Source organism: Vanellus vanellus, assembly GCF_965231255.1.
Source record: "Vanellus vanellus genome assembly, chromosome: 1".
In the NCBI taxonomy this organism is placed as follows: Eukaryota; Metazoa; Chordata; class Aves; order Charadriiformes; family Charadriidae; genus Vanellus; species Vanellus vanellus.
The window spans coordinates 8,780,021-8,792,963 of NC_138905.1; the positions used below are offsets into that span (position 1 = coordinate 8,780,021).

Here is a 12,943-nt window from a genome sequence, read left to right on the forward strand (position 1 = left end):
AGCAGCTTTGGGCCGTTATCACTGTGTTGGCAGTAGGCATCTTGCACTGGGCTGGTATATACGGTACAGCTTTGCAGGCCAGGCAGGGTCTTGGTAAACCTGCTGCTTTTAGTAAATAGAGGGATACTGTAGTTACAGAGGTGAGTTGAAGGCAGCAGGCATCAACGCTGCTGCTGAAAGAAGTGGTCCTGCCTTCCTCCTCCCCCTTGTCCCAGCCATGGTGCCACCAAACCCACCACCCTTCCTGTGCCAGCACAGGGGTTGTGCAGCCGCTTGCGGAACCACGCTGCAGAGACAAAGTAGGTCAAAGCAGTTGGAAATTGGGTTGTTTTCTGCATCTCATCTGCTGTTCAGGGTCAGAAGTGAGCAGGAGGGATGGGACTGCTGCTGGGGACATTCACGGCTTGTGCCCGGCTTACTGATCATGATGCTGTAGCGTTAGGCGCAGGCAGAGCTTGATTTTTAAAGTCTATAAACAAAACTGGATTTTTGCAGTCTGGGTCATGTTGGGTTCCTTTATGAAAGTGTGTGTCAAGGCTTTAAAAACAAACTGATTGACTATATCTGAACACAGAGCTAAAGTTCCCAAGTGCCAGGGGGAGTTGGATAAAGGCAGGAACAGGTTGTTGGTTTTTTTTTTTTTTTTTCCCCCTGTTCTGCTTACAAGGTCAGAAACAGCTCTTGGTGTTTTTCCATAAAACTGGAGTGTTGAGAAGCTTTTTTATAGAGCACACTTTGGCACTCCTCGGAGATGTCTTTACAGCATCTGCCTAGCTGTCTCCCCGTTATTCCTGACTCACTAAGAAACTTAGGAAAATCCAGGATTGCTGCTAGGACGCAAGAAATCTGAGTAATGGAAGTAAGAAATATGACAATTTCTTGGTGAGGGGATGTCTGCTAACTGCCACGTGTGTTGTTGCAGGTAACTCTGAAATCAGGTAGCAATATATTATACTGGAGAACAACAGGGATTCTCATGGGGTCCAAAGTAGTAAAACCAGTTCTGGTGAAAAACATCACAATTGAAGGTAAGTGATATTTGCCTTTTAGGTCTAATCTCACTCTTTCATCACAGTGTTTTGCCAACTGCTGTTTCTACTGGTGTGCCCACAGCACCGAAGTGGCTTTTTTTTTTTAGCCCCCTGTCCCGTCTCCTCCTCTAAAGTGCAGAAACAGAACAGCAAAACTTCACACTGTCAGGGAAAGGCTGAAAAATTGATTTAGCTGGTAAATGATGCCGTCTACTGGAGAAGACTGGATTTGCAAATAGAGAGAGAAAAAGGAACAAACAGGTTTTCTTTAATGTGTTATAGAAAGACCATGCTTATTGGTAAGCCTCTCAACAGTGATAAATGGATACATGTATATCATAGCAGTTACAGTTAAATTGCTATTTAAATGATTTAATTAATCTGGGATTGTCCTTTTGGGGCTGTACTAAGTGTAATCAAACTTGGAGTGTCATACAAAGTTCTTACACAGGTCAGACTCGCATTGAGGAGCAAAGATCCTAAATTATGAGTCAGCAAAGCCAAAGTGTCTGAAGTGAGTGGTGAAAGTCTGTGATTTTTAAGCTGTGTTACCCAGCTGATTTGCTTTGCCGTGTAAGCAGGTGGGCAGTAGTTACGGCGTGTACCTCTCTGTATTTCAGTGCTTTACCTGTAATTTATCTTACAGGAGTCGCATATACGTCTGAATGCTTCGCGTGCAAGCCTGGTACCTTCAGTGACAAACCAGGTTCATCTGGGTGCCAGGTGTGTCCAAGAAATACTTATTCTGAGAAAGGAGCTAAAGAGTGCACCAAGTGTAACGAAGAAATGTACTATTCAGGTACATAAATCAAATGGGATAAGCAAAACCAGAAGTGTCTTGAGGATGTAAGGTCATAAGGTGTTTCTGTGTGCAGATGTGGGAATGTTTTTTCCAACAATTTAGTCTCCAGTCGATATGCAAAGTGGAAATGAAGATGGGGCTTCCCAAAAGCTCTAGAGGGCCACATAATGGCCCACACTTGATCTTGGATAGGATCACTTACATTAACATAAAGGGACAGAGATCTTTTGGAACCTCGAAGGGAACATTTCTTCTGAAGAATAATAATAGTCGTGCTGTGCCCTCTCGTGGTAATCTGTGTTATCGGTGTGCCATGACCTGAACTGGCTTCATTACTGCCTTCAGACTTGCCCTGTTTCTAGGAATCTTTTTCCAAATCCTTTCCTGGCCCATCCCTGCCTCCCCATGGTTGGAAGATGTGGTGATCTAGTTGCAAACCGTAGTCCCTGAAGTCCTCTGCATTCCCAGCTGTGGTTAGCTGGTGATCATCAAATTACAAGGGCAAAATCCACTCTTCACAGTCAAAATGTCTTCAGTTTTCTTCCTTGTAATTGTGTTATAAGAAAGTTTTTGAAGAATTAATTATCAACCGTAACACCTGCTATTACAGATCATGGGAAATGCTTGGGGACCTGTGCCTGTGCTCATGGTGGGAATGGGAATTTCGCAAAAATATCTGGGGAGAGGAAAAATTGGGCTAGTGTTGTAAGGAAGTTTCTAATGGGTTAGAGTGGTTTTGTTCCTTATCAAGTGAGAACATATTTCCGTGCTTGGCAAACTACACAAATTACTGCTTGCAGGTGAAGGGGTGGGGTCAGGGTTTGCGTGATTCCCTGGTTATACAGAATCAATGAATTTCAGCGCGACAGTACAATCATAGCTGGTATTTTCCCATATTTTCCCTGTTCCCCCACTTCAGTTTAGGGGAAGGTTCATGTAGACTCCATTAAGAGTTTGATTTTTCATTCTTGTTTTGCGTTTTTCTGCTGACCCACTTGAATCTCCAGATTTTAAGCTCATTACAGTTGTTTCCAGAGACCTTTTGCTAGCGTAACATCCTGTTCCTAATCCTTTCTTTTTAGATGAGGGATCCAGTGCGTGTATAGAGCGTCCCCCATGCACAAACAAAGACTTTTTCCAGATCCATACCCCGTGTGATAAGGAAGGAAAAGTAAGTAGAAAGCATGATACTATTTTAAGCTCATTGAGCTTACTGTGATCTCTTGATTTGAAAGCAAGGTAGAGTTTCTAGGCATCTCTTTCCCAACTGCTTTCCCAATTTCCTTCCAGCATTGAACCTCTCTGAGGCTTTGGGCTTGTCCTTTAGCTGCCTTCTCTCCAGCATTTATCCATCTGTAAGAATTTGTCTGACATGTCTGCTTAAGGGATCTGCCATTGTGAAATGCTAAGCTACTTCCACTTGTGATTAGGCTGACTGGGTCACTGGTCACAAAGGGCAAGAACCTCAGCTTATAACATCTCCCAGGAGCTGAGGCCTGAGGCTTCTTACAGCTTCTTTTTCAAACAGGTTCAAAGCTGGTCAATACTTCTTGAACAGCTCTGTGGTATGAGGGCTAACCTTGAGCGCAAGCAGCTGAATGCCCAGGATGACAGTGTCATGTTCTCAGAGCCCTTAACCAAATTCATAAGGTGATATCTCCCCTGTCAACCTCTGTACCCATGCCTCTGGCCTCAGGGATCTTTGATTGCAGTGCTGGGACCAAAGAGTGGAAGTACCCAGAAGAGGAGCTGTGGCCAGGTTAAAGTCTTGCCAGTTGGGTTTCTAAGGTCTGGAACTCAACTAATTTTTGTCTTGAGATATTAAACCCTTTCAGGGATAGACCCAAAGACGGATGAAATTTGACACCCAACGCTATGGGTGATGCATCTCACCTAAGCCTTTTCCTGAAGTCAAAAAACTTGTGTCTTGGCAAAGAGAGGTGACGTCAGAGAGATGATGCCATTGTAAATGGTAACACCAAGGACTGACTCATGTTAGTGTTCACAGTCTGCTTCTATGTAATGCGGAGGGACTGGAGAGGGGCTGGAAGAGTTCCTGTATGGTTTTGGCATTTGCTCAGTAGGTGAAAATGGCTGGAGCGAAATTGTGGACTTTCCAAAGACCAGGCTGGTATGGAGAAAACGCAGAACTTGTGATGTTCTCTGCTAACATATCGCTTCTTGATAAAGGGATTTTATAATGCAGAAGTTATAGTTTGGGTTACTATGGTTAAAATGCAAAGATTGCTTATGTGGTGGTTAGAATTATTTATCCAACGTTCCTCAGAACCATTTTCATGGAAAAATGCTCTAGATAAATAGGAATGAACAGTAGTAATTGTTTTAAGCTCCACATTTTTGCTTTGCTCTTAAGGCCTGAAATCGTGGAATTGCCTGCGAACCCAGTCACTTCTGTTTCCCTTCTCCGCCCTTCCCTTTGTTGTCCTGGATGTGCAAGGTCTTTTTTTGGCCTAAAACTTTGGGAATACCCTAATTTCATTTACAAGGGGGACCTTGATTGGTGCATCCATTCCTAAAGCTTTGTAACATACCATGTCTTCTCCTTCCAGACTCAGATCATGTACAAATGGATTGAACCCAAGATCTGCAAAGAGGATCTCCCCGATGCATTGACTCTACCTCCTTCTGGAGAGAGGAAGGATTGTCCACCCTGCAATCCTGGCTTTTACAACAATGCCTCATCTTCCTGTACTCCTTGCCCACCAGGCACATTTTCGGATGGGACAGAGGGTAGGAGTCCACAGAAAAATTGCTTGTGTCCCCAGAAGCAGTCGTCTGCTTGCATGTGGCTTAGTTTAACGACACATCATCATAAGTCAGAGTTCATTTTGCATAAAATACTTATTAAATAACATTGGAGAGAGGGAGTTGGGTATCTGTTTGCTATCTGAAGTCCTTTCTTATCAGGGGTTCTGCTCTAAGTTGACCTGCTGTATTCTGGATACATTTCTTGGCTGGTATAAACACCCTGAGGATTATTTTAAGGGATTCTGAGAAGGGAATCAGAACTTTTACCATCAGCAATTCCTCCTCACCCATTCTGCTGTCCATGCCAAGTTGTTCCCTGTGAAAATCTCATTTTAAGCATTGTCAGACGAGTACCCTGCCAACATAGTCTAGCCTAAACTCTGGCTTCTTGATTCTGAACTATATTGGTCCAATGGTCACCTACAGCATTTTCTGGTAACTCATGTTTACCAGTATGATCAAACCTTCAGCTGAAGCCATTAAAACAGGAAGGGGGATTGGAGGATCAGTTGCAGATTACTCGCCATGAGATTATGATCTGCAATTTATAAAATGCTGGTCTCGTTTCTACTCTTCTGGTCCTGATAAGTCTTTGGCAGTTTAATTATAAAGAAATAAATTATTTTCTTTCCTCATTACTTGCCCCAGAGAGTAAAAAAGTAATGTCTATGTTATTTAAAACACTGTTTGAGATGCACTTTGGCTGTGTGATTTCTTTTTCCTGCCCTCTTGTCCTGCAGAGTGCAAGCCGTGCCCTGCTGGGACTGAACCAGCTCTTGGGTTTGAGTACAAGTGGTGGAACATCCTGCCAGGCAACATGAAGACGTCTTGCTTTAATGTCGGCAACTCAAAGTGCGACGGGATGAACGGTGAGCCCAACTCCCTATGTTGTTACGTGCTTGTCTTTCTCCTGTGCTCATCGCTGTTGTAATGGAGCACCTATCAAAATGAGTGTGCTCTTTACTGTCTGAGTCACAACAGTTTCCCTCCATCTCTTTAATTGCACCAATCTTGAAAATTCGTGTAGAAGACAGTGTCACTAAATATAAAAAAAAAAAAAAAGAAGAAATAAAAAACCCTCTTGTATACCAGAAGAGGGCAGGAGCTGCAGTTTATGTGAAGTCCCCTCAGCCAAGGACCTATTCCACCATAGACTTTGATACATCTGAATATTCCCATTGAAAAAAACCCAACTATTTGACTTCTCTCTAGTTTATCTGCTTTCATGCAGATAACTATGATATCTGCTTTCATGCAGATAACTATGCCCTTTGAGGTCAAACATAATTCTTCTGGAAAACTTTGATTTTTGTTCATTTAGCACTCAGAGCTTTCTCTCTGCACATGTGCTAAGATTGCAGCAGAGAGCAGTCACAGTTCACGGATGAAAATGGTCCCGTTCAGGACTTCTCCCACCTCCAGCCTTCTCTGAGGGATTTTCTTTGGCCTGATCTGCCCGGTCAGGCAGATGTAACTCAAGCTTTGAATTATGTGTGTTGAGCAGAGGGGCACTGAAGTATCTGGTTTAAGGCTTGAAGAGATCAGATAGATCGACCCCTCGAGCTGCACAGCACAGGTCAGGGAATTTCAGTTGCTGTGCTGATTTCAAGGTGACATTTGGCTATAAAATCAGGAGTTAATAGAATTGCTAAAATTGTTCATTCAGAAGCATTGTTATACTGCTTCATAGTTTATACCAGATATCTTTAAAATGTACTAAGGTACTGAATTGCTTAAAAAAGTATGATAACATAGAAATTTTTTTACCATATGACCCAGAAACCATCCTTTTTTTTTCTTTTTTCATCCTGTGAAGGTTGGGAGGTTGCTGGTGATCACATCCAGAGCGGGGCAGGAGGCTCTGACAATGACTATCTTATCTTGAACCTGCACATCCCAGGATTTAAGTAAGGAACGGGATTTTTTTTTTTTTTTTTTTCTATTTCTCATTTCTCTCTGCCTCTTACTCCTATTTCACATTATTCCTGGAATGAACAGAGATTTCCTTTCTGAAGTGCAATGATGTCATGAATGCGAGACAAGGGGAAACTTGGATTTTGTTCCTGTGTCCCCAGTCAGCCCATTGCAGCAGATGATTCTGTAAGACCTTCAGCAGTGTTAGCTTCCGTGCGAGATGCCAGCCGGCTGGCTGCCTGGAAACTGAGAAAAGATATTCTCTGTTTCTAAATTATCCCAAAGTAACCATCTAAACCTGCCATGCAGTGGATACTGGTGCTTGTCCTGAAGGTGTTTTAGAGAAACCTGCATTGCTTTGCACTGTGGCTTTGGCGCAGCCTGTGCTTCCCCTGGAGCCAGTGGAGAGAGGCAGGCACCGCAGGAGAGCAGGACATCCCACCTCTCCTGGACCCTCAGACAGGATGAATTAGCTGCTTGATACGCTTGTGCCTCTTTTTTTTTTTTTTTTTTTTTTTTGTTCAAAGAGTAAGCTTAGACAAATATTAAGACAGGTAAATATTAAGACAAATATTAAGACAGGTGCCAAATATTAAGACAGGTAAGGTATGGCAAAATGAACCTCACCCTCCCTTTGCTGTATCGCAGCCGAACGGGGTTGTGGCTCCTTACACCCGATGAGCAAACCCTGGATTTTATTTTACAGTACGGGCAAAGAACAATTAAAATAAAAGAGAGGCAACCGGTGTATCCCAGTTTACTGTTTAATACTTTGCAGGGGATCACCCTGAATACTTCTGGTTTGCACGAAACTCCTGAAAGCGTCTCCCACCAGTGGGGGGCAGATGCAATTAAAGCGGTGTAAATCACTTAAAGCATGTAATGCATTTAAGCGATAAAATTCCCTACCAATACGGTCAAATTTGGGTGCTGATTATAAGGAGGGAACTGCACCATAAAGAAGTCAGACACTTAAAAACTCATCCTGCTGTGCCCAATACCCAGTGCAGAGCCGCTGTGCAAACTCGGCCTCCGCAGTGCTGCGAGGACGGGTTTTATATGACAGGATTTGCTGCTTTCCCCACTGTACAAAAGGCAGTTTGAAGGCTTGGCTTGGCTACTGCCTGTCTGGGGAGCATCTTGTAAATGTTTTGTTCCTTCTCTGTTAAACAGACCTCCGACATCAGTGACAGGAGCAACCGGGTCAGAACTAGGACGGATTACTTTTATTTTTGAGACCATCTGTTCAGCAGATTGTGTGCTGTACTTTATGGCGGTAAGCGAGACCTCTCTCTCCATGACCGAGGACCGCGCCTGGTATTCCGCATGCCACTTTAATACCTCTACATAGGTGTGATTAGTTGCACTTGCTTTATTATGACTAAGATTAAGCACGACATTAGTTTAATATCTGCGGTGCCCTTGCAGGAAGGATTTAATGAACGACCTAGCGAAATTCCTCCACCACATGAGTTGTGAACCACTCCTGGTTGTCTGTTTATTTTAAAAGGAAACATTGGACTCCAAAAAGCCAAATTTGTGCCGGTTAAACTGACTGATAAAGTTCTCAGTGTCTTTTGTGTGGTTGAGTTAACGTCCAGAAGTTTAATATAGTCACAAGTCGAGATGTGCGACAGAGGGATGGGAAACGGAAAACTTGGAAATGTAGTCTTGATCCCATCAGTGACCTGGGGAATTGGTAGGGCAGAAGACAGACATTTGTGAAAGCAAAGTGCTGAGTTTTTTACTTTCCTCGTCTACTTGTTGAAAGTCCATCAGCTGAGGAATGTAACTGAATCTGTGATGGCTCCCTTGCCCCTGCCATTGCAAAGGGAAGCTGGTCCTTTTTTTAATTTTTTATTTATTTAGTGGTACTTTGCAGGAATCTGTTCTTAATATAAAGAGAACTAAGTGGAAATTATGTGGTGATTTAAAGGAACTTGTCTTTAGCGGTAATTTAAAGGAGTCTGTTTTAAGGGAAAAACATCTTTCACTAGAACTTTTACAGCTGATGGAGGATAAGAAACATGAACATGGAACAGGTTTTTCTTGTGTAAACTTTGACACTGTCTTATTGGCCTCAGTTCTGTTTCACCAGAGACACTGACAAAGTGGGTATACGGACATGGCGGAAACTACAATTTTTCTTTGAATTTTGGCCTTCCCCTTCCTGTGCTCTAGTACCCACATGTTTTATGCATAAACAGAATTTCAAATCTGAAAGAACCACTGTGCTGAATCTGTCCTCATAAGATTTATAACCTGCTATAGGAGTTTGAACTTAACTGTTGTAGGAACTAGAGCATCTTTTGGGATAGATATTCCCATTCTCAAGTGAAAAATTACCAGTGGTGCAAAACAGAATAAATATGTTTGCTCTCCTTTATTAAATGTTAAATGCAGTTGTAAAGTCCTTTATGTATATTAATCTCTAAATTATAAAACACTACAGTTTAGAGTAGTATGACCATACTTTTTGTTTTTTTTTTTTTTTTAAAAATTAATGTCCCTTTTATAGGATGTTAATCGAAAAAACACCAATGTGGTGGAATCATGGGAAAGAAGTAAGGAGAAACAATCCTACACTCACATCATTTCCAAAAATGCTTCCTTCACGTTCACCTGGGCCTTTCAGAGAATAAATGAGGGCCAAGATGTAAGTACTTCTGTATGTACAGGGCTTTACAGCACAGATTTCCTTGGACACTCACTGCCAGAGCTCTTGCCCTCCATTGAAGCTCACAGGCTTCTTGTAAGGGGTGAGTGGCTGTCACCATACAGCAGTCCTTGGGAGGCAGCTGCGGATCCATGTTGAAAGGATCCATGTTGAAAGACAGACGCATGCAAGTGAATCCCTGAATTGGTGCAGTGGTGCACAGAGCTGTGGTTAGTGTCCAAATGCAATGGCATGATGACACCGTGGTGGTTTCCTTGGCTCTCGTTCCAGAGCAGACAGTTCATCAATGATATGGCAAAGATCTACTCCATCACGGTGACCAATGCAGTGGATGGGGTCGCCTCTTCTTGCCGGGCCTGTGCGCTGGGCTCCGAGCAGTCTGGCTCATCCTGCGTGCCCTGCCCGGCGGGACACTACATCGAGAAAGATACCAGCCTGTGCAAGGAGTGTCCGTCCAACACCTTCCTGTCCATCCACCAGGTCTACGGCAGCGAGGCCTGCATTCCGTGTGGGCCTGGCAGCAAGAGCACCAAGGTATAGAAGCCGAGTGTCTCTGAGCGATGGGCAGACAGGGTTTATTGGGATATAAGCATTCAAAGGGTCAATTTTAGTGCTTTCCTACAGGTACGTGCCTTGTGAGCGTTGGAGTAGAATTATAACCAAAGAACCCATTCTTCCAGATATGTCCCTAGCCTAATTTCTGTTTGTAATTATGCAATAAGAAGATAAAATTGACCACACCGGCTCAAAAAAAGGTTCATTTCAAGAAGCTGTACTGGGTACAGTGTAAGAACCGGGCAAACCTGTACATTACTTCCACCTAAAGCTGTCCTGGACTGCTGCTGTTTTAAACTCAGGGACTTCCTCAGCTGGATGATACTTCTGTGCCTTTAGAAACCTGTAACAAGTTCCTCTTATATGAAATTGCCCTTAAGCCTAGATAAACATTTATCATGTGCAGCATCCTTTGGCAAGGACCTGCACAGACACTTGAAGAACTGGTCCAGTTTGTTCCTATTCTGCCTACCTCTAGCTGGGTTCATATCCTCTCCCTGTTTATTGACCTGTTTCTTGTGTTTCCTTTGCAAGATGCAAGTGTAACTGAGGCCGTGTTCTGGTCTATCCACGAGGCTTTAAGCTGGGACATTGAGTTCCTAAAAGCGCCCACAACAAAACAAAGCAAGAAACTGCATTTTCTTGGCTAGTGCAGCAGACAGCAGAAAGACCAGGCTCGGGGAACATTGAAGTCCTGATAGGTGATTGCAAGGGACTGAAACAGGAATGGGAATTCTCCCAAGGGAAGGGTGAATTACAGGAGTGGGACAAAAGTTGCACTCCATCCTTAACAAGGAAAGCAGTCCTGTCTGCACCAGCTTGCTTCGACTCCCAGGTGAACAGTTTGCTTCTGGTCCATAACTGCTCTTTAATGGATGCCTCTCCTTCTCTGAAGGACCACTCTGCCTGCTTCAGTGACTGCCTGGTGTCATACATCAAGGGTAACCAGAGCCTGAATTACGATTTTAGCAACCTCAGCCAGGTGGGCTCATTGATGAGTGGACCTAGCTTCACCTCCCGAGGGACCAAGTTCTTCCACTTCTTTAACATCAGCCTGTGTGGGAATGAGGTGAGCTCAGCTGATCTTGAGAGCTGGGGGGGATTAACCAATTTGTGCCTGTGTTGGTGTTCTGTGGGATCACACTGAGACAGGATGAGGACTCCGCTATAGCTGAGCTGTCACCGACACCATGCAAACACTTCCCTCTGGACCTTGCTCAGCAGTGCAGGATGACTTTTGATCAGCCAAGTGATTTTCCAGAGTGGATATGACAGTGGTTTAGGCATAAGTAATGCTCAGAAAAAAACCCAACCTGTCACATCCCTACCTTTTCTTATTTCTTGTGCCTTCAAGTCACTCGGGTCACAAAGCTGACCTTTTTGTGCTGCCGCCAAGGAACTTAAGTGAAGAGTCAGAGTCTTTCAGTTGCCAACTTCTTTCTATATGTTTCCCTCATGGCTTGGCTGGAGATGTCACTGTCAGAAGAGCCCCTGGTCACCCTGCTCTCTGCCAGTGGCCAAGGTACCCATTGCTGACTTTGATTGCAGCCTTTGAAAGTGGGGTAAAAATTCTCTGCCTCAGAGTTAAGATTTTTCTGTCTGGGGCTTGGACTGTACCAGAGCATGTTGTCACATACATAAATTGAAGTTTTGGAGCAGTACCAGTGATGTGTATTGTCCCATGAAAGCCAGTGCATGTAGTCTATGTTAGTGTTCAGCCCTGTAAAGTTCTTAAGTCCCTTTCCCATGTGCCAAAGGTTTTGCATGAGTTGACGCAAATGAGTAGTCACATTTCTTTGCCATGTTTTGCATACTTTCAGGCTTAGATGTGTGTTTTAAGTACCACCTGGATTAGAGCTGCTGACAACTAGATCCACAAAGGTACAAATGTGCTCACTCGCCCTGTGGATCTGGTCTTCATTTTCCCAAACTACTACTGTGGTACTACAGTACTATCAACCATATAATTAGGTCGTGAGTGCTTGGGGTTTTGTCAGGACAACTGAGTCTGGTGATTTGTCTTTCATTGCTGTTGCTCTGAGATTCTAGCACTGGTCTGGACATGTGACATTGATGCAGCCTTGAAGGCTATATATCTGTTTAGGGACTTCATGTATTTGTGCTTCGAAAATATTTTCTCTGGATTAAATCCCAAATAAAGATGTATTCTACAGTATACTATTTAAAGGCAATGGAAATATGGTTTTCCCTTGCAAACCATTTTATTATGCTCTGCAAGTAAACACTGTGCTGTCAAGATAAACAAAGAGTGCTTCGTGGCACAGGTTTCTGATAAGACACATACCAGAGGTGACATCGTGTTTCTGGGTCTGTACAAGACTTTAATCAGCGCTTTCACAATAGCACAGTTTGTTGTTGCAATCTGTCCCTCTCATGATAGAAACAACAATTTGTTTCTAAGGTGCGGTAATGAAACTCATCCAGTTTACAATCAGGAAGTTTGCAATCTCTCCTTTCCCAAACTTTTTCATGTCTTATCAACAATCAACAGCTTCCCCATTTTTTCCTGATTGTCCACAGGGGAAGAAGATGGCTATTTGCACTGACAATATCACAGATGTTACTCTGAAGGACATGGTTGCAGAATCAGAAGATTTTTCCAATTTTGTGGGAGCTTTTGTCTGTCAGTCCACAATCATCCCATCGGACAGCAAGGGCTTCCGAACGGCCCTGGCTCTGCAGTCCAACAGCCTTGCTGACAGGTTCTTAGGTACACGGTTTGTCTTCTCTTTACTGTTGTTATGGATGTACTCTCATGTATTTAGGGCTGCAGAGTAAATCCTTCTCAGCTCAGCGGTGCTGCGTTACCTTGGAGGAAGAGTGAAGGGGCAGCCCTAGATTCAGTCCCACTTTGTTCCTGAGTTGTGAAACAGATCTGGACAGATGCCATCACTTTTTGCTACGGCTTCAGTTCAGCTGATGGCTAGAGGAGAAGAGCAAGGGCTGCTCCCATTCTTTGTTTTCCACGCCCATATTACTCACTCTTCCCTGTGTTTGGTCTGGTGGGTCCCATGGTGCATAGAATTTCAGCACAAAAATCTGGAGAATGTAATTAAAAGGCACTGGTTTTCTTTCATGTTTCTTACCCACCTCATGCAGGGCAAGACCAATCAATGTAGTAGTCACGTTAGTCCAAGTGTTTCTGCCCATGCCAAGTCCCCACTCGGGCAATTT

The 12,943-nt window shown here is 43.6% G+C and overlaps 1 protein-coding gene across 1 annotated transcript in view; it reads left to right on the forward strand.

Annotated features, from left to right (window-relative positions):
• The window catches only part of ELAPOR2 (endosome-lysosome associated apoptosis and autophagy regulator family member 2), a 29,781-nt gene that overhangs the window by 4,586 nt on the left and 12,252 nt on the right, over positions 1–12,943 (forward strand). The window contains exons 4-14 of the mRNA XM_082498364.1: positions 923–1,028; positions 1,678–1,830; positions 2,916–3,004; positions 4,404–4,584; positions 5,343–5,471; positions 6,419–6,509; positions 7,690–7,792; positions 9,035–9,172; positions 9,464–9,727; positions 10,644–10,817; positions 12,290–12,479. Coding sequence (XP_082354490.1) covers positions 923–1,028; positions 1,678–1,830; positions 2,916–3,004; positions 4,404–4,584; positions 5,343–5,471; positions 6,419–6,509; positions 7,690–7,792; positions 9,035–9,172; positions 9,464–9,727; positions 10,644–10,817; positions 12,290–12,479 — 1,618 coding nt within the window. The remainder of the gene's footprint in view (positions 1–922; positions 1,029–1,677; positions 1,831–2,915; positions 3,005–4,403; positions 4,585–5,342; positions 5,472–6,418; positions 6,510–7,689; positions 7,793–9,034; positions 9,173–9,463; positions 9,728–10,643; positions 10,818–12,289; positions 12,480–12,943) is intronic.